The sequence below is a fragment of the Anomaloglossus baeobatrachus genome, chromosome 7 (assembly GCF_048569485.1).
Source record: "Anomaloglossus baeobatrachus isolate aAnoBae1 chromosome 7, aAnoBae1.hap1, whole genome shotgun sequence".
In the NCBI taxonomy this organism is placed as follows: Eukaryota; Metazoa; Chordata; class Amphibia; order Anura; family Aromobatidae; genus Anomaloglossus; species Anomaloglossus baeobatrachus.
Genome location: NC_134359.1, coordinates 42,513,767 through 42,536,186, shown reverse-complemented (window position 1 = coordinate 42,536,186; position 22,420 = coordinate 42,513,767). Strand labels below are relative to the sequence as shown.

Below are 22,420 nucleotides of genomic sequence, written 5' to 3'. Positions count from 1 at the left end.
GGCCCTCGGAAGAACCTTTAGTAACCATGACTAGTGAGGGGCAGGTGGGGTTCACTAGACCTCACCACTGCAGTAACAACACACCAGGGACATAGAGACAAACAGGGGGAAAATTAACAAACAAAAGCATATACCTGAGCACAGGAACTTGACTTGCAGAACCTTCCTCAAAGGCAGCCAGGACACAAATGACCTGGTATCTTCAGCAGGGAATGCTGGGATACACCACTATTTAAAGCTGATGGGCGTGACTACTTAGTACGTGCAGCTAATCACTCAGCAATTAACTGTTTTGGAGAAGCTGCAATAGCAAAACTGTCACTTAACCAGTGCCAAGAGAAATGATACCCATTTAAATGAAGAGAGCCATATGAGCGGCTCCAGTCCAAAGGCCGTCACTGGTCTCAACATGCAGGGAGACAATCATGACAGTCACTCAATGCTTTTTTTTCCTCGCTACTCTTGGTCTTTTTTGACCGCTGCATGATCACATGACCGCTGCAGCCAATCACTGGACTCAGAAAGGAAATAGCACATGTTGGCTGTGCACAGTGATTGCCTGCAGCATTTGTGTGCGCAACACTGCTGCAACCTGTCAAAAAGCACCATAGACAACGATGGAGAGGCAGCACTGGTGGAGGGAGGTTAACCTAATTTTATTCTCTTTTACCCAGGTCATTAAAGATTATGACAATGATTTAATGAAGACCTTTGCTCCTCAATGCAGGGGGATTGTAATGCACCAGAACAAATGTGAAGGGGCTGATCTATACAGAGCAAGGGGCCCATATACTGTTTTTTTTTTCATAGGGGGGCTATATACCACTGTCTGTCTGTGCCTTACAGATTCTTATCTTTTTATTTCTATGCAGGATCACCACAAACAGACATTCCCTGCACAACTAACCAAGCCACAGGACAGCTCCAAACACCCGAAAAAGACAATGGCATCACCACTGGTCCCCAGCCCCATTCCCAATTCTGTATGTCACCAACCACAGTCCTTAGAGAATAATCACTCCAATCCCTTCTTAACAAACGCTCTGTTGGGGAACCACCAGCCAAATGGAGTCATTCCCTGCGTTATCCAGGACGCCCCCCTGGCGCTCACCACCAAATCAAAGCGGGAGAGTAAAGTAAGTGACAACATGGCAGTGTCCACTAGCGCCCAGTTTTCCACTCCCATCAATCTGAGTTCCTGCGTAAAAAAGAATTCATCCAGCAAATCAGTCCTGAGGCCGAGCGGATCCCCCGTATTACACAGTCTCTGCAAGGACAAACCTCTGAACAATAACTTACCAGCAATAAAAACCTCCTCCCATCATGTAAATGCTGCAAAGTCTTTACTGGACAAGTTTCGAGGCACAGACTCTGATATCCCCAGCAGCAAGGACTCCGATGACTCCAATGAAGAAGACGACGACGAGGATGATGATGAAGACGACGAAGAGGAAGACGAAGATGACGAAGACGATGATTCAGACAGTCAGTCTGGTTTGTGACTTGCTTATATTGAGAATTTTAGTGATGGTTTAATGATATATTTTATATAATGTACTCAAATTGGTCTTTGCTGTTGCAAATGACCAAATAGGACCAGCACAGTTTCGCTACTTTTACTACTGATACAGCATGACAGGGGCAGTACATGTGAACTGTTTTCTCTTCATTAATAATAATAATAATAATAATAATAATAATATTAATTATTTATTTTAATTATTTTTTTTGGGGGGGGTGATTTAACAGCCGCTGTAAAAACACATACAAAAGGTCATTAATGGGTTAAGCGCCTATTATTGAAACAATGTGCTGTGTATAATCCTTTAAAGGTGTTTTCTCATCTTTGACTTCTATCAGAGTTCAGGATGAAGCTCAGCAGTAGTGATGAGCGGGCACTACCATGCTCGTGTGCTCGGTACTCGTAACTAGTGATGAGCGGGCACTACCATGCTCGGGTGCTCAGTACTCGTAACTAGTGATGAGCGAGCACTACCATGCTCAGGTGCTCAGTACTTGTAACTAGTGATGAGCGAGCACTACCATGCTCGGGTGCTGGGTACTCGTAACTAGTGATGAGCGGGCACTACCATGCTCAGGTGCTCAGTACTTGTAACTAGTGATGAGCGGGCACTACCATGCTCGGGTGCTCAGTACTTGTAACTAGTGATGAGCGTGGCACTACCATGCTCGGGTGCTCAGTACTTGTAACTAGTGATGAGCGGGCACTACCATGCTCAGGTGCGCTGTACTCGTAACTAGTGATGAGCGAGCACTACCATGCTCAGTTGCTTGTTACTCATAACTAGTGATGAGCGGGCACTACCATGCTCAGGTGCGCTGTACTCGTAACTAGTGATGAGCGAGCACTACCATGCTCAGTTGCTTGTTACTCATAACTAGTGATGAGCGAGCACTACCATGCTCGGGTGCTCAGTACTCGTAACTAGTGATGAGCAAGCACTACCATGCTCGAGTGCTCGGTACTCATAACTAGTGATGAGCAAGCACTACCATGCTCGGGTGCTCGGTACTCGTAACTAGTGATGAGCGGGCACTACCATGCTCAGGTGCTCGGTACTGGTAACTAGTGATGAGCGGGCACTACCATGCTCGGGTGCTCAGTACTTGTAACTAGTGATGAGCGGGCACTACCATGCTCGGGTGCTCAGTACTCGTAACTAGTGATGAGCGGGCACTACCGTACTCAGGTGCCTGGTACTCGTAACTAGTGATGAGTGAGCACTACCATGCTCGGGTGCTCAGTACTCGTAACTAGTGATGAATGAGCACTACCATGCTCGGGTGCTCAGTACTCGTAACTAGTGATGAGTGAGCACTACCATGCTCGGGTGCTCAGTACTCGTAACTAGTGATGAGCGGGCACTACCATGCTCGGGTGCTCAGTACTCGTAACTAGTGATGAATGAGCACTACCATGCTCGGGTGCTCAGTACTCGTAACTAGTGATGAATGAGCACTACCATGCTCGGGTCCTTGCTACTCTTATACTACCATTTTGACGCTCAAATGGACTCAATTTGTTTACTGAGTACACTGGAAGTCAATGGGGAACTCAAGCATTTTTCTGGAAATTCTTCTGGAAAAATGCTCGAGTTACTCAGTGACTTCCATTATTCTGGGCAAACGAGTTGCGCTCATCCGAGTGTCAAAAAGCTAGTTTAAGAGTACTGAGCACTTGAGTCCTGGTAGCGCTCGCTTATCACTTCTTCTGAGCTTTATCTGGAAACTTTTCTAGAACTCACATAGAAGTCAATGGTCTAGCCACTGACAGCCGGGTGGGAGGATCAGAGGACCCATGTTTTCTAGATAATTATGTACCGGATAATATCTGATATCAATTTAATAAATATCTACCTTCAGAATATCCTGTTAATGAAAACCTGTCACCAGGCCAAAATTTGCAAGTTTTTTTTCCCTTATTTTACTCCTTCTGCTCCCCTGCATAGTCTGTATTTTTTTTTTCTTAAATCCATCATACAATTCAAGACATATGGGCCTTTCTATTTCATGCTACTTTTTCTGATCTTTATCAAGGAGGCGTGGTATAAAGACCCGCCCCTGAGGATCCTGTGAGCCGTGTCTCCTTGACAATGGTCATAAAAACTAGCAAAAAAAATCTGTGGAAACATATGGTGGATTTGAAAAAAAATAAAAACTCAGGAACAGCTGGAAAAAAGCAAAAAAGTCTCACTTTTGGCCTAGTGGCATCTTTTCTTTGAAGTCATTGTGTTACCTATAGGCTATGGGCCTGTATCGAAGAAAGGAGAACAGAAAGCCGTGAAATGGCACGGAGGTTGGACTTTATCTTGCTTGGTAAAGTTCCCTATTCAATGCATGTAAGTTAAAATTTAATAGGCATAAATGACATTTTGTACATCTCATGCCTCGCTAGGTAGTTATGAATGTAGGCTACATGTGATATATCCTGAAGTCCATGAAATCGCTAAAGATGATAGGAGTCGTTATCAAGAGACAGCTGCAAGGCGCAGCTTGGGTGCTCTTGACAGCGGGTGCTGCCATCTCCACCCCATACTGTGCACATCTCTAAACATCAGCTGGCAAATTTGACTTTCTTTTCTTTTTTTTCTTTTTTATTAACAGAGTCAGACAGCAATTCAGAATCCGACTCTGAGGGCTCGGAGGATGATGATGATAAGGATGAATCTGACAGTGATACCGAAGGAGAGAAACTGAAGTTCAACAAAACTACTCCTTCTGCGAACAGCAAAGCAAACAGCATCGCGGCCCACGCTACACCCCTAAATCTGCAAGTGATAAAGAGCCCGAGCTCTGCTCCTGCCGCCCTGTGCCCCGACACCCAATCCTCCGACTTTCACAGCTCCTCCGCCACGCTCAGCCCCAACGCGCCATGCGGTATCTAATATTTATATTCTTTTCTTTAGTCTTTTGTAACTAGTGATGAGTGAGCACTACCATGCTCGGGTACTTAGTACTCATAACTAGTGATGAGTGAGCAATACCATGCTCGGGTACTTAGTACTCATAACTAGTGATGAGTGAGCACTACCATGCTCGGGTACTTAGTACTCATAACTAGTGATGAGTGAGCACTACCATGCTCGGGTACTTAGTACTCGTAACTAGTGATGAGCGAGCACTACCATGCTCAGGGGCTCAGTACTGGTAACTAGTGATGAGCGGGCACTACCATGCTCAGGTGCTCGGTACTCGTAACTAGTAATGAGCGGGCAGTACCATGCTTGGGTGCTCTGTACTCGTACCTAGTGATGAGCGAGCACTACCATGCTTGGGTGCTCTGTGGTCGTAACGAGAAGTTGGATGCTCGGATGGGTGCGACTCAAAGATTAGCCGGAAAAATGCTCCAGTTCCTCGGATATTCCAGTCATGCCCATCCAAGCATCCAGTTATGTGTACCGAGCACCCGAGCATGGTAGTGCCCGCTCATCACTAGTTACGAGTGCTGAGCACCCGAGCATGGTAGTGCCCCCGCTCATCACTAGTTACGAGTACGCAGCACCCGAGCATGGTAGTGCTCGCTAATCACTAGTTACGAGTACTGAGCACCTGAGCATGGTAGTGCTCACTCATCACTAGGTACAAGTACTGAGCACCCGAGCATGGTAGTGCTCACTCATCACTAGTTACGAGTACTGAACACCCGAGCATGGTAGTGCCCGCTCATCACTAGTTACTAGTACTGAGCACCCGAGCATGGTAGTGCTCACTCATCACTAGTTTCTAGTACCGAGCACCCGAGCATGGTAGTGCCCGCTCATCAGTATTTATAATCTGTAACTTTGTTAGTAGCAGTCAATATTCATTCCTTCTTTCCGCGTTGGTCCCATATTAGTAACTAAGATTTCCTCTTCTCTGGTGTTACTTCAGCCACTACAGAGAAGGGGGCTGGCTGAGCTACTAATATGAGCCATATAATCAGTCCTCCTCATATACCTAAGCCACTCAGCCAGCCCCCTTCATCACATGCCACCACAAATATTAAGTATTGCTTAAAGGGATTGTCTAGAAAAAAAACCCAAACAAATTATCACCTATCCACGGGAAAGGGGACAACCCCTTTGCATAGCCTCATTTTATACATTTACATCTAAAATCTCCCTACTATGAATTGACATCTGAAACATTTTTGTCATCTGATATAAAACTAATTTTCAAGTAGCAGGAGCCAGCGTGTAATATTTAGGCCCAAACTTGTTACCTTAACACAATGTAGTCCCAGCATAGTCTGATTACAGCGCCCCCTGTTGGACACCTGCGATTTCGTAGCCGGGGATGTAGTTATATGAAATCTGAGTACTTGTGATTATTTGTACTGTATTCAGTAATTTTATTTTTAGTAGAAAAATACCCATATTTAAAACTAAGAAAAACATTCACCTTTTTTTTTAAGGTTCTTCCAAGAGACGAAGAGTTACAGATGAGCGTGAATTGCGAATTCCACTGGAGTATGGGTAGGTCAATTATAGACACATTATTATAGTTTGTAAATGTTTGTGGACGCATGGTTTTATGTGTGGGCAATCTTTATACTTATTAATTTATCAAATGTTGTAGTATTGACATTGACCACATGATGTCACCGTGGACGGCTCTTCTTCAGGCCGGTAGAGGCCTCTTATGTTACTGTCTATAGTAAGGGAGCAATTGCACTGGCTGCCAATCACCCGGCAAACATCATCGTCTCCAACAAAATCCTTGTTCTCGGCAGCTCATCAACCTATGTACACAGGACGTGCTGCTGAGAACAATGACCGTCTATGCGCATGGACCAAATGTCGCGGGTGGGGGACAGGGCGGCAGGGGCTACTTGAGACGCTCGGGGCCGGGCGGTTGCTGTGGCTCGAGTGGCAGCCAGACCCGGGCTCGTGCAGCCGTCCGTCGCCCACAAGTGAAAAAGGGGGTTATTTACAGGGGAGAGTTTGTGTCAGTGACGCCACCCGTGGGTTGCGGTGATTATTGGTGACGCCGCTGCCTTGGTATGGGGTGCCCGGGGCTGATGGAACGGGGCAGCAGGATGGTATCCCCTCCATGGGTAGGGGATGTGTTGTCCCGGGGCCCAGGTGGCAGTGAGATAGGGTGATGAGGCGCAGTCCGTGGGGATGGACCGGATGATACCGGTGTACTCACTATTTTGAATAAAGTCACACAGAGTCCAGATAGTAAACCAACTGCCGGTAGCCTCCGGAGGGGTGTGCTCGGGTCCCACACACCGGTGGACAGAACAGGGGCCCTTCCTCCTGCGCTTAGGTTGGTGTCTTGTGTATTGACTACTCCACATGAAACGGGGTAAGTCCGCTCTTGGTGACTCTTCTGTGGGAGCTGTGGCCTGCGAGAACTGACCCTTGTGATTTTAACAGGCACTTGCAGAAGCCCTATCCCCCTCGTTGGGCTTCCGTCTCGCTCTATCTGGGCTGTTAGTGGGACAAGACTTGGAATCTTGTCCCCTGCTGGTTAATTGGAAAGGTGCTTGCAGCTGTCCTCGCCCTAGGGTCCAGGTACCCCGACTGTGCATGGCCTCCGGAACGGATTCCCACTGTCGGTACCGGCGGACTACAACCCTGCCCCGATCCACTTAAGGACTCCTGCGACTGGCTCTCCATCGCCTGTGGCCCTGCTCTGCCGTCTGCCACCTAGTCCGTTCAGGTAGTCCGCTAGTCCGGGAGCTACAACCACTGACTACCACTTCACTCCTCTCACTTCCACACTCCAAACTCAACTCCTATGTTCAACTCACGTATTCCCTCTCCTGACACGTCAGGACCCCTAGGTGGGCGTCACCATCTGCCCGGCCCCGCCCACTGGTGTGTCCCTATTGTCCTGGGGGGTGACTAGGCTTTTGTGGCTGGTGTTTGTACCTGTGTGTGGTTGTGTTGGAAGGCCAAGGAGGAGGGGATCCTGCATCTAGAAGATGGATGTAGTTTTCTGAGACAACCTGATTTTGTCAGGGCGTCACACAAACTGTTGTCAATCGTTAGACAGGTCGGCCTGTTTAAACAGGCAATTAACTGGCCACCGATTGGCAAACATGTAACTGATCTGTAGTTATTTAACTAGATGTTATCAAATAATCACCTATTATAAGCCTATAGAAGTGATAGGTTTATTGTACTGCCTGAGCCAAGATAGGCATCTTTCACACTGAAAATTGCAAATGGAAGATTGTGGATAGCTGGCAAAAAGATGACTAAGGTATACATAGTAGGTATAAAGCAGCAATACACCTTAGATGAATTTTGGCAGAATTTACCAACTTGATGGGGTGGATTGACCACCTAATGTGTAATGTGGGTGTCCCGACTCTCCCCCGATGGCAAACTGGTCATGTTAGTTTTCATCACACCTGATCCTTTTGTTAACATGGTAAAGAGTTGTCTGGCAGCAGTTTACTCCCCTTTCCCTATTGAAAAGACATGCTAAGCATGCATGTGTATAGGTTGAGAAGGATAGCAGTTCAGCCTACAATTATCTAAAGTGGATGACCATCATTGCTGGCAGGGGTGGACATATCATTGGTGTAACTCGTGCATCCACACAAGGGTCCAAGAGGTGAGTGGGCCCATTGCTACCTCCATGGCAGGTTGGAATATGCATTGTGAGGATCTATTGGACTGCAATGTGTCCACCAGTGATTGTTTGGATATGCCATCAACATCCAACCAACCACCCTGCTGACCTCTGCTGACCACTAGGAAGCAGCGTAACCCCAATGAGTTTAATGGAGGAGTCTATCTGGTATTTAGAACAGATCGGAGGAGTAGTGCATGCTGCAATTTTACTTCCATGCAGACTCAAACTCATCGGCACCCTTCCATTCACTTGCACTGGTCCTCATGTTCTCCATTTGGCACATGGACTGCATCCGGACCATAAATACTCTGGATGAACCCTAAAGACTAAGATGTTAGTGTGACGCCCTGGGCAAGCCAGGGGTCACAGGTCACAACATCACATGCACCCCACATTCCCGGCAGGTACATCTAGGCTAACCTAAAATCCTTGTTGCCTTCCTCCAGGGGCTGATGTCCACACCAGGGGGTGGGCCAGGCGGTTGGCTCCGCCCACCGAGGAGTTCACAGCCCTGGAGGCGGGAAAACCAGGCAGATGAGTGAGGGAAGTGAAAGTAGAAGGAAGTGGTAGAGGAGCTTGTAAGAGGAGTTAAAGTGGAAAACTAAGTGACAGTTAAGCAAGCCTGAAGTTGGTCCGGGTGTGTGCCCCGGACTGAGACAGCAAGGTCAGCAGACGGCGGTGATAGTCTGCAGGGGGACTGCTTGGAGGTTGCTGGAAGGACCGCGGACGGGTGGTGACCCGGCGGTACCGGAGCAGTATACGAAGAACAGTCAGCACCAGGGCAGGGGCCTTTTAGATCCCGGCAAGGCTAGGAGTCGCCATAATTTGCCAAATCCGTCAGTGAAGGGGACCTCTATCTCCTAACAACCAAGTCCCGATTGAAGGCAACAGTCCGACCGTTAAGGGGAGACACCGCCACCGCCAAGGCACCAGTTTCCCAGGGCCAGCGCCTGCGGGCAAGAGAGGGGCTCCTCCGGCTCACATCCAGGTCGGGGAGCGGGTAACCGGTGGGGACCCATCGCTACCAAAAGACTTTACATAGGTGCAGGGAAGAGACCGTCACCACTAACTGCAGGGAACAGCAGCACCGTAACCGTCCGAGGGACCCGTCCAACCAGCCGTTTGTTTACCGAGAACTGTGTCGTGTTTACTGGCTGAGTGAGTACCTCTGTGCCGTGCGGCACAGCGCCGCCCCTGCACCTCCACAGGCCCCATACCCGCCTGTCCACCATACCAACCCCATCACTGGGCCCCGGGACCACCAAACCCCCTACCCACGGAGGGGCAAATCAAAAACTGGCTGCTCCATACCATCACTCCCGGGCTCCCCAGACAGAGCAGCGGTGGTGTCCACTTAATCACCACAACCGTGGGTGGCGTCACGGACAATAAACTATCCCAAAACCCAATCCCCTTTCACTCACGGGCGAGGAGCGCCGCTCGAGTCCCCGGGATCCGGCCCATCGCTCGAGCCACCGAGCAGCAGCAGCAGCAGGCCGCAGCAGCCGCAGCGGCAGCCGGACCCGAGCAGTGGGAGAGCGCGGCGTCCCCTCCTCCGCCCGCGACATTAGCGTCTGTCTCCTCTGTTGCCTCACTGATCTTAAATATGCAAGTTTGGCTCTCCTTTCCCCATGACCTGATTTAGGTATGACACCTCTGTATCTTACGTAACGCTATGAATCATTTCTATAGCTGGCAACGAGAGACAAGATTAAAGAACGCCAGTGGACGCCTGCAGGGAGAAGTGACTTATTTTGCCCCGTGTGGAAAGAAATTCCGGCAGTATCCAGAAGTCATGAAGGTAAGAACCGTGTGTGAGTCCAGGATTAGTACCTGGTCTGGTAGAAGTAGAGAGCAAACCCATATGTACGTATATGTCTGTGGTGTACTGTCTTGTCACGTGGACATATATTAGAGGGGAAGGTCACTCATTCCTGTAGGTAGACAAGGTTAATTCAAAGGAGTTTTCCCAAAATTGAAAGCTATTTCCCTATTCATAAGATAGGGGATAAGTTACTGAAAGCTTGGGGACCCCCACCGATTTGGACTAAATGGAGCTGAGGTAGACTCTATTTATTGTCTATGGGACCACCAAATAACTTAATCTTGGGAAAACGCCTTTGAAAGTGGTTGTATACGTTTAGTTAAAAATGGCTGTTTTTTTTTTTTAATCCACCCAAATAGCGCCATACCTGTCCATGGACTGTGCAGGTATTGCAGCTCAGCTCCATAAAAGTGGATGACATTGAGCTGCAATACCGGCCACAAATGGTGCTATTTTTGGAAGAAAGCAGCCATATTTTTCTAAATGTATACAACCCCTTAAAAAGGAGAACTACCAAGAAATCTGCATTAAGACAATGTTGCAATACATATGGTATATATTTTTTAATATGCATTGGCCTCCCGAGATGGGATCACAGAGGACTGATGGACCACCATGACAGCCGGGTCATGCTGAAGGCATCCGTAGCTGCTATCTTGATCCTTCTTTGAAGCTCATCCACATGCTGAGCTTCATAGGTAATCGTGATTTATACTATATACTGCTATCGCAGATTCAAATCTCCTAAGAGCACTAAAATATAAAGTAAAAAAATATTAAAAATTAAAAAAAAGTATAATAAATAAAAAAGTTATGAGCCTCAGAAAATGATGCCATAAACTTTTTTTTTTAACACATTTCAGAATTTTTTTCAATACTAAAATATATAAAAAAATATTTAGTATTGCAGTAATCGTATTGACCTGGACAATCACCTTGCCAAATACTTTTTACTGCACTCCGACCCCCCCCCCCCCAAAAAAAATGGCGGAATTGCAGTTTTTCCACAATTTTACCCCATTTGGATTTTTTCCCCCCCGTTTTTCACTACACAATACAAGAAAATGAATAATGTCATTCAAAACCACAAAAAAACCAAGCCCTCGATGGGAAAATAAAGTTATGGCTCTTTGAGGAAGTGAATGAAAGTAGGAAAATTGGCCGATCCCGAAGGGGTTAAAACGGCATCATCATCCACAATCCACTCGGCGGGATGGCAGTTGTGTTATGACTAGTACTCTTGGTAACCAATCAAAATCTGGGTTTCATTTTTACAGCACAGTTAATAAAATGAAAGAAGAGATGTGATTGGTTGCTATGAGGTCCGGTGTTGCTATGATAACATGGAGGTGCAAGGGCCACTTGGAGGACTTATTGTGTGGGGGCCACAGGTAGAGAAAGATATGTTAGGGTCTTTAATATAGATTTTCTGGTAGATCTCCTTTACATATAGCCACCCGGCCTGCTGAGGGCTCCATATTTATAAAACTGGCATTATGGTTGTCAATGGTCTCGTAGGGACACTAAAGCCCTTCCTATGACTTTCATGTGTATGTCTACATGCCTATGTATTAGGATTCCTGATGGACATTTTGGCCCAGCCTTTGACCATTCAGAGCAATATCCATCTAAACTGGAAGAGTCGTCATACCCAGACTCTCGTGTGTGAGGGGCCCCAAAGACAAGTGTCAGGGGATAGCCGAGGGCCACATGTTTTTCCATTGGGTCTCCGTGGCTACCATTTACCACTGTGTAAACTAACACGTGTAAATGGTCAGCTGGTGCTCCGATGACATGTCCACTGCAACGCATCATCAGTGTGTGATGACCGGAAACACAGGAACAGTCATCTTATTTTTTTACTATGGAGCCCATTGTTTTATATTGGTCTGATAAGTCTTAAAAAGGAGCCTGCCATCTTGTTCGTACTGTCCGATCTATGGACAGGAGAAGCTGAGCAAAATGACATATAGTTTTGTTGGAAAAATTCAGTGTAACTTGTGTTTTTTTCATTGAAATCCCTGGTGATTGTATGCATTTACAGCATATCACAAAAGTGAGTGCACCCCTCACATTTTTGTGAATATTTTATAATATCTTTTCATGGGACATCACTGAGGATCTAACCCTGTGATACAATGTACAGTAGTCAGTGTACAGCTTGTATAACGGTGTAAATTTGATGCCCTCTAAATAACTCAACACACAGCCATTAATGTCTAAACGGCTGGCAACAAAAGTGAGTACACCCCTATGTAAGAATGGTCAAATTGGAATTATGCACAATGTGTTAATAATTTTTGTGGCCATCATTATTTTCCAGCACTGCTTTAACTGGCATGGGGGTCACTAGAGCTTCACAGGAGCCGCTGGATCCTCTTCCATCTGCCATGATATCACGGAGCTGGTGGATGTTAGAGACCTTGCACTCCTCCACCTTCTGTTTGAGGAGGTCCCACAGATGCTCCATACGGTTTAGGTCTGGAGACACTTGGCCAGTCCAGCACCTTTTACCCTCAGTTTCTTTAGCAAAAGCAGTGGTCATCTTGGAGGTGTTTGGGGTCGTTATCATGTTGGAATATGAAGGTAGGGGATCATGCTCTGCTTCACAGTACATGCTGTCACAGTAAATGTTGGCTTTCATGGTTCCTGTAATAAACTGTAGCCCCCGACAGCTGGCAGGACTCATACGGTCCCAAACCATGACCCTCTGCCACCATGCCTGACTGTAGGCAGGACACACTTGTATTTTTTATATAATATATATATATATATACATACATACATACATACATATAAACAATTTACAAAAATGTATCCAGTGGGCAGTCCTATAAGTGATTGACTGCTATCTGTATACAGGGAAGACATTCATCACTGGATGGGACCGCCCACTGGACTCTTATGCATATAAACACCAGGGATTACTATGAATAAAATGCAAGCTACTGAATCATTTCAGAGGAAAATCTGATCAGCTCCTCCTGCTCTATAACAGCCTGTTGGCAGATCAGATTCCGTTTTCAATAAGACAAATTCCTTTTAAATGTGTCTGTCCTGAGGACAAGAGCATATGACAATCCTATGATCAAAGAAATATATTGGCACAAATTTTAAACCAGCACATGATGTTAAAAAGTGGGCATCCCCTATAGCTGCTCTGGAGGACCATGCCAGCTGGAAAAAGTGGCTTATTTGCTTGGTACTTGGTTGCATTGGCACATATATGTTGATTGTACCTGGAATAGCCCATTCATGTATGATCAGTGGGTGGCAGACCCCTGGATGAATAAGGCTCAGCTGTAATAAATGACAAAGCCTTGTATAAAAATGTTTTTCTATGTTAGTACTACAGTAAATACCCATTGATCCAGTCAGATCCCCACTGATCACTATGGATAGGCCATCAACTTTTACAAGCCTGAGGCACACTTTAAAGGGGACCTATCACTTGTCATAAATATGTAACTTCTTTGCACGGTGTGAATGCCGCTGTTCTTCAGAATCTGACAATGTTTTTCTTTTGTTCCTGCGCCTCTCCAGTCCTAAAATATGGCCTCCTTTTCTTGGTATGTAAATCTAATCTTTGTTAGACAGTGGGCGTATTCTTTAGGGCCACACCCAGTTGTCCGAAAGATCGGCCCTACTGTATATACAAGGAATAATGGGCCATATCTCAGGACTGGAGAAGAGCAAGAAGAAAAGAAAAACAGCGCCGGATTCAGGAGAACAGCGGCATTTACACCAGATTAAAAGATGGCCTATTTATGGCACATGACAAGTCCTTGTTAATATCAGTGTTTCCCCTATATGTCGCAGTATAGTTCAAATGAGTTTGTTTTTGTGTTCCATCTTGTCCTGTATCTGTGGGTAAATGCGGAGACCCTCCTAATTTTTAGTGTTACTGTGTGTGACTGGGAGAAGGGCAACAAACTGGCTGTCGTTCTTTAAAATCCTGAATGTGAAAAAATCTGTGATTTTTTCAGTATCTCAGCAGAAATGGAATAATGGATATCTCAAGGGACAATTTCAGCTTCAGTGCAAAAATAAGAGTGGGGGACTTCTATGAAGCCAGAGATGGACCACAGGTATCCCCTTAAAAACACATAGTTCTAGCATACATGTAGGTAAAAAGTCATATTTCATGGAAATCTGGCTTTTCCCATTATCACCTTCCCTCCGAGCTGAACAATGTGCAAATGTGGGTGTTGAAAACCGGGTGTCAGATTCTCTAGCGATAATTTTAACTCTTTCATTTCTAGATTGATCAGCTCGGTGGGAACCTTGCTCATGTGTTGGAACATAAGCTTAGTTGTTTGACATTGTGATATTTGCTACATTATCACAATTTCTTCCGCTTGTTCATGTGTGTAGTAGACTGTGCTGTTATTCGTGTGTCTTTAGTACTGTTTCGTGTCTATGTTTTTCGGTGTTTGCAATTTCGTTCTGTTCCTTTTAATAAGTAATGGTGGCTGCTTCTTTTCACATGTGAAAAATATTTTGGAAAAGTCCACTGAAAATATTTTCTATGTCTGTTTCAATTTCTATATAATGCTTTCCATGGATAGCGCATCTCTACTTAAATGCTGTAACCTTACCTGAAGATACGTGATTTCTGTGCAATCTTCTCATACTATGTTGGACCTCAAACAAGTCTGTGTACCAGAAAGAGGCAGTATCTTGTATAGCAAAAAAAAAATAAAAAAAAATATAAAAATATATATATATATACATATATATATATATATATATATATATATATATATATATATATATATATACACACCGTATATATGTGTATATATGTATATATATATATATATATATATATATACACATACACTGTGTATATATATATATATATATATATGTAATATATATATATATAATATATTACAAAACTTCTTGTAAACCCACCCACCAAAAGATTAGAATTTTCCTATATGCATAAGAAATGGGATAACTTTCTAATCGCTGGGGGTTCCACCACTAGGACCCCCAATGATTCTGAGAACGGGGCTGTGATAAGCTCCATGTCAGGGGCGGACATATCATTGGTGCAACCTGTGCAGTCGCACAGGGGCCCATAAATTAAGGGGCTTATTCCTGCTTCCAAAGCAGTTGAAAATTGTCCATTTTGATGAGATTTTGGACTGAAAAGGACCCATTTACTATTCTTGCACATGGGCCCTTTTCTGTCGGTGTCCGCCAGTATTCCATATGAATGGAGTGGATTTCAAGCATGCAAACCTTGGCTTGTTTGCTTATCAATGGAAGTGCCTACTTTACCTACACTATTTTGGTGGTCTCGTTAAGAATTTATGGAGGTACGCATGCGCTATTCAGACTGGGGATCTTCAGAGGCCGGTTCTCAGAATCATTTGTATGCATGCGCTATTCAGATTGGGGATCTTCAGAGACCGGTTCTCAGAATCATTGGGGGTCCCAGAGGTAAAACCCAAAGCAATCCGGAAGATGTTCCTTATCCTATGGGTAGTAGAAAACCTCAAATCTTGATACAAATACTATAGGGAAATTATCTATGAAGGTGACCATTGTATAGGAAAAGTAAATCTAAGCAACGGTTGGGCTGCAAGAAGAGAAATAAACTATATTTCTGCAACGTTTGTTTACTTAATAAAGTACAAGACTATACGTTTCATGGAAATAGTAGAGATGAGCGAACCCGAGGATCGGTGTTTAGTGTTCGTAGTGAGCACAGACGTTACAAAAAAAGACAGTCTGCGTTCGGAGGTTGGGTGCAAACCACTAGCGCGAGCATCGCTGTACTCGGATACGCTTGGTGCTCAGCCCTGTGCGACCCGCTAGCAGTGTTTGATCGGCTCACGATGGGGGTAACAACAATGGAAAAAACAAAAATGGCAAAAAACCTCACCCACCCGCCACCGAAAGTGATCGGTTTATGGCTGGCTGCATGTGAGCAGAGACCCGAACTGCCCACTTGGTGACTTGCATTGGGGTTCAGGTCAAGTCCGGGTCCAAAACCAAACTTTTCCAAAAATTCCGGGTGCAACTGCCGAACTGAACTTCTACAGGTCCGCTCATCTCTAATAAATTAAAAAAAAAAATGGTGTAAATTTTAGAAGTATTGTATATGAAGTTTCATTGTATCCCAAGAGCAATATAATAATTTTGGGTGCAGCGATGGATCCCTTCCAGGCCCTGTCTCCCAGACCATACTCTCTCACCTTACTGGTACCAGATATTCTCATACTTGCTATCTTGAATTCTTTTGCAGCTTTTTTTTCTGACTTGTGATACTCTCAAACTTTCCATGTAGGAGTTCTTTTTTGTGTTTTTTTTGTATACACATGTATAATTATATTATAATCAAAAATCTCTCACTTATAACTTTGTCATCATAGTTATCTAATCAAAAATAGATTCCATATTCTCCGTCTACACAAAGACCCAAAAAAAAAATATGAATAGACACCATTTCAATAGTATAATTTTAAAACTTAATATTTTTATTAAAAAAACAAACAAAAAAAAACATGATAAAAAAAGGACAATACCACCAGTGTGGAAGCAGACAAACAAAAATATATTGAAAAATTAATTCTCATAAATACATGTGTAATAAACATCAATAAATAACCATAGATCTCAGCAATGTTAATGATACATATTAAATACACAGTACAAGAATAAATAGAATATATAATAGTGCCTGCAACAATCTCAATTAAATAGTGGTAAAAATTGCTTTACTAAAACAATCTATTAAGTGGTCTATACTGCTATACAATATCACCTGTAATGGCTCCAATTTGGCCTAATATAATACATTTTTTATTTTAGCAGCTTACTTCCAAGTATATACATTTTCACCACTATAATATATTGCACTAATGCTCACTTAATACTGTGCACTTACTTAAACAATAATCTCCTGGCTTGTGTGTCTGCCTCCAGCCTCCAACGCGCGTTTCGTCACCTTCTTCAGGGAGTATTAGTGCAATATATTATAGTGGTGAAAATGAATATACTTTGAAGTAAGCTGCTAAAATAAAAAATGTATTATATTAGGCCAAGTTGGAGCCATTACAGGTGATATTATATAGCAGTATAGACCACTTAATAGATTGTTTTAGTAAAGTAATTTTTACCACTATTTAATTGAGATTGTTACAGGCACAATTATATATTCTATTTATTCTTGTACTGTGTATTTAATATGTATCATTAATATTGTTGAGATCTATGGTTATTTATTGATGTTTATTACACATGTATTCATGAGAATTAATTTTTCAATATATTGGCTTTGTTTGTCTGCTTCCACCCTGGTGGTATTGTCCTTTTTTTATCATGTTTTCTTTTTTCTTTTTAATTTTTTGAATAAAAATATTACATTTTAAAATTATACTATTGAACTGGTGTCTATTTGATTCATATTTTTTCGGGTCTTTGTGTAGACGGAGAAATCTATTTTTGATTAGACATGTATATTTATTAATTGTTTCCTATAATGAAAAACGTACACCTAGAGCATGCTGTATTTGGAATGAATAAAATAAAAAAACCTGCATAAAAAAAAAATGGCACAAAAAATGTACTAACTGTAGTGAGTTTTTATACTTTCCTATTAATTAATAGTTTGGAGCAAAAAAAAAAAAAAAAGAGGGCAAAAAACACGAATCCAAACTGAGATGGAGCCCTCATTTTCCATATAGATGTTGTTCAACTGAGACTTGAAAAAAATCTATATGTAGATTACACTTCACTAATAATGGAGTTATATAGTAAAGTGACTACAACTAAGCTTTAATGGTTAATTCTGTATTCCACAGATCTCAGCCCCTTTGAATGGCGTCGGTCTAGTTTCTTCCGATTCCTACTTGTTATATGACAATTAATAACATTTGGTCAACAGACTCAATTACTCGGTGTACTTTACTCCGCTGGGCCCACATAGAAGGGGCATCATGAAATAGTTTATTGCGATTTCTTAGAAGTTTAAAAAAAAAACCGCTGGAGGATCTGACAAGGAACTATCAGAATAATAAGAGGCAAAACTAAAGAAGATATATTGAAGACATCTAAGTGAAACGGAAGCTTTAAAGATGGATGCAGCGTCTTTGATTCCGGTCCTGATTAGAAGGCTACTTGGGGAAAGATGATAGGAGTTCACGTTTTGATCTTCAGTTTATAGTTTGTGAGCAGCATCGTTAGCGGCTGGGCTTATTACTGCAGAGACCTTGTAAAGTATGATAAGTTGAGTTCTGCTTTTTTGCGTCGTTCTCGGCATTACTGGGGCGCTCAGAACATCTTCCATTCATCTTGCTAGGACACAGTATGATAGTTTCTTGTATAGCGTCTCTGCAGACTTTACATTAGCGAGTGTTTGTATTGTGGTGGAAAACACAAGACTATTACGACTAGACCTCTGTTACGGCTTGCATTTGGTCGGGTCATCCTCATTTTCGGCCTTGATGTACTAACATATCATGGTTCATGGGACTTGGTAAGCAAAAATTCTCCAATGATTTGGCCGTAACGGATATTCATCTATTACCGTGCACATCGTCTCCTCTCCAGAAAGAAGAAAATTGACTCTTGAACGTTGCCTATAAATATCTCCGATCATTGGCCGTGTAAACATAGATCATATAGTGTATGAGAGCTGTACGAATGAACTTAATACTTGTGCTATTTTCTTAGCAAAATCAAATAATATCTGATTATTTTCCAGAAAAACTGCACATTTTTGCTACAGTGTTTAAATTAGGCGATGTTGAGAAAGAATTAGTGCAAATAAATATTAGTATTGCCTGGAAAAGCTAATCAGAAGACCGAAGACGGTCTTATCCCTTTTCCCAAATAGTTCTTGCAGGGGAAGGGACTGCTATATATGCTATGTGTTTTTTGATAATTTTAGAAAAATGAACCTGATTTAAAAAAAAAAAAAATAAAAAAATCAAAATCTGGAGACAGTTACACTCCGTAGCACTAAGACATGAGGAACAATGAATATGGGAATATAGAAATGCATTACTGCTATGAAAAACATGCGAAAATTCAGATACATAGCACACAAAAATGGCCAGTTTTATGTGTGCCCAACAGCCAATGGCAAGGCGACCTCTTTTTGTTGGGTCCCTACCAAACTAATGCCTCTTTTTGGGTTAAAAAAACCTACAATTTATTGGCCGAAAGGAACCTGCAAATGGAGAATTAAAATAGCCTAAAGCTGAAGAGCAGGAGTGCTCAATCAGAAGGCATGACCATGCAAGCTAAGAAAAAGACTGAACAGAAGCAAACGAAACATGAAACATAGGAACATAAAGGAGACAGTTTCACTCTGTAGTACTAAGATATGTAGAACAATGAATTGGGAATATAGACATGCATTACTGCTATGACAAACATGCAAAAATTGAGATACTTAGCACACAAAAATGGCCAGTTGTATGTGAGCCCAAGATCCAACGGCAAGGCTACCTCATTTTCTTGGGTCCCTACCAGACTAATGCATCTCTTTGGGTTAAAAACGTACAATTTTTGGGCGGAAAGGAACCTACAAATGGAGAATTAAAATAGCCTAAGGCTGAAGAGCAGGAGTGCTCAATCAGAAGGCATAACCTTGTAATCTAAGAAAAAGACTGATGGCACATCCTACCTTTCTAATGTTAACAGGAGCAAACTGAACATAAAACATGGGAACATAACGGAGACAGTTGTTGCACTCTGTGGTGCTAAGATATGTGTAACAATGAATATGGGAATATAGACATGCATTACTACTATGAAAAACATGCAAAAATTGAGATACTTAGCACAAAAAATGGCCGTTTTATGTGAGCCCAATAGCCAACGGCAAGGCGACTTGTTTTCGTTGGGTCCCTACCAAGCTAATGCCTTTTTTTGGGTTAAAAAAACCCACATTTTATTGGCGGAAAGGAACCTGCAAATGGAGAATTAAAATAGCGTAAAGCTGAAGAGCAGGATTGCTCAAACAGAAGGCATGATCATGCAAGCTAAGAAAAAGATTGTGAACAGGAGCAAACTGAACATAAAACATAGGAACATAAAGAAGACAGTTGCACTCTGTAGTGCTAAGATATGTGCAACAATGAATACGAGAATATAGACATGCATTACTGCTATGAAAAACATACAAAAATTGAGATACTTAGCACACAAAAATGGTCAGTTTTATGTGAGCCCAACATCCAACGGCAAGGTGACCTCTTTTTGTTGGGTCCCTACCAAACTAATGCAACTCTTTGGGTTAAAAACGTACAATTTTTGGATGCAAAGGAACCTGCAAATGGAGAATTAAAATAGCCTAAGGCTGAAGAGCAGGAGTGCTCAATCAGAAGGTATGACCCTGTAATCTCAGAAAAAGACTGATGGCACATCCTAACTTTCTAATGTGAACAGGAGCAAACTGAACATGAAATATAGTAACATATAAGAGACAGTTGTTGAACTCTGTGGTGCTAAGATATGTGAAACAATGAATATGGGAATATAGAGATGCATTACTGCTATGAAAAACATGTATCAATATAGATACTTAGCACTCAAAAATGGGCAGTTTTATGAAAGCCCAACAGCCAACGGCAAGGTGACCTCTTTTCTTTGGGTCCCTACCAAACTAATGCCTCTCTTTGGGTTAAAAAACCTACAATTTATGGGCAGATAGAAACCTGCATATGGAGAATTAAAATAGCCTAAGGCTGAAGTGCAGGAGTGCTCAAACAGAAGGCATAACCCTGTAATCTAAGAAAAAGACTGATGGCACATCCTACCTTTCTAATGTTTTAGCACTACATAGTGCAACTACCTCCTTTTTGTTACTATGTTTCAAGTTCATGTTGCACCTGTTCACATTAGAAAAGTAGAATGTGCCATCAGTCTTTTTCTGAGAATCTGTTTCTTCCAATGGAAAAAGAAATAAAACAGTAGTTGTTGATTTTTGGGTTATATGTGGGGCTTCTCTAATTTAACTTCCTATACCTTCTCAATTAGAGGTCCACATATTACAGTATATTAGATGAATATTGGCTTCTATGGACTTAGGTGATCATCTAATCTGCACAAGAGCCTCCGAAATTTGGTGTGCAATGATTAAGGACTCGCATCCGAAACATGTTTGCTTTTTTTTAACTTTTTTTAATGGTGCTAGTTAGGGGATTTTACAAAGATGTTCGAAGTTTTTTTTTATAATATAAAAGTTTTGGAAGTTCTCAGCTGCTGGATGTTTTTATTCCTCCGAACTTTACTGCAAAGGAGGGAAGAAGAGTAGGCAGCTTGAATTTCAAAGCCCAATGCTGAAGAGAGATGTGATGTCTTACTCCATTCTCCCCATTAAAAACGCATGCATGCTCAGTCAAATCGGCCGTGAATGCGTATAAGAAAGTATGGAGGAATAGCTGCTTACTACTAGAGATGAGCGAACCTGGGGAAAACTGACTTTAAAAAAAAAAAGTTTGGGTTTAGCGTTCAGATGCTTTACGTGTGAACTTCACTCGCGAGAGCATCACTGTGTTCCGGTACGCTCAGTGTTTGAGCGGCTCACACTGGGGGTAACAACAGCGTTATCAGATGTAGTGTGCAACCCTAGCAAAAATGGAAAAACTGCGCCCACCCGTACTGGAAGTAATCTGCTTATAGATGGCTGCATGTGGGTGGGAACCGAACTGCGAATCAATGACTTCTTTTGTGGTTCAGGCCAAGTCTAAATCGGTGGAGGTACGACTCGGTTGCACGCACTAAACCAAACTACCACAAACTCGCTTATTTCTACTAGCTACCTTTTTTATCACCTGTCCAAAAACTAAGTAATAACTAGAGCTGGAGTGTATCGATTTGTATGTCTCAGTCCATCGGCGACAACAGCATCCGTGGCGGTCTTTTTGATTAGCCACCCAGCATGAATACATTGGGATTGAGTGACACACGTGGCATCGCACCAGGACTGCTAATTATAAGAAAACGCACAAATGCCATCAGGTAAGAGATTGTTCGGTTCTCTTGCTCCCATCCAGTGGCCAAAAACCACTTTTGTTGCTCATGCACTGGGACATGCGAATCAATTCACACCAGCTTGTACTTAATTTGTTGATCGTGGGTGTACGACCACTGGGACGCCCATCGATCAGTAGAATGGGGTACTTTTATCCTAAATTAGAGAGCAGTGCACATGGTCAACCTCCGCTCCCTAAACTGTGCCCGGCTTTTCAGATCAGCCCCATAGAGAATAAATGGAGGGGGGCAATCAGGCACCGGACCTTCAGCTCCATTATGAAATTGCATTTTTAATTCACATTAGTGCATAAAGGCCTCTGTAAATACAGTACATACATTACACAAGAATCACTTTGCATTTTTATGTTCTGCTAATCCAGTAAAAAAAAAAAAAGAACAAGTCACTAAACACTAATTAACTACATAGACAAATCTTATTTAAGAAACACAAGTCAGCTCCCCTGTGCTTTACCATTCATCACAAGAATCCTTAAAGTAAAAATT

At 42.8% G+C, this 22,420-nt stretch overlaps 1 protein-coding gene across 1 annotated transcript in view; it reads left to right on the top strand.

Annotated features, from left to right (window-relative positions):
* BAZ2B (bromodomain adjacent to zinc finger domain 2B) overlaps positions 1-22,420 on the top strand; it is a 475,838-nt gene that overhangs the window by 371,445 nt on the left and 81,973 nt on the right. Inside the window, exons 10-14 of the mRNA XM_075319681.1 lie at positions 873-1,494; positions 4,126-4,398; positions 5,915-5,975; positions 9,784-9,892; positions 13,903-14,004. Coding sequence (XP_075175796.1) covers positions 873-1,494; positions 4,126-4,398; positions 5,915-5,975; positions 9,784-9,892; positions 13,903-14,004 — 1,167 coding nt within the window. The remainder of the gene's footprint in view (positions 1-872; positions 1,495-4,125; positions 4,399-5,914; positions 5,976-9,783; positions 9,893-13,902; positions 14,005-22,420) is intronic.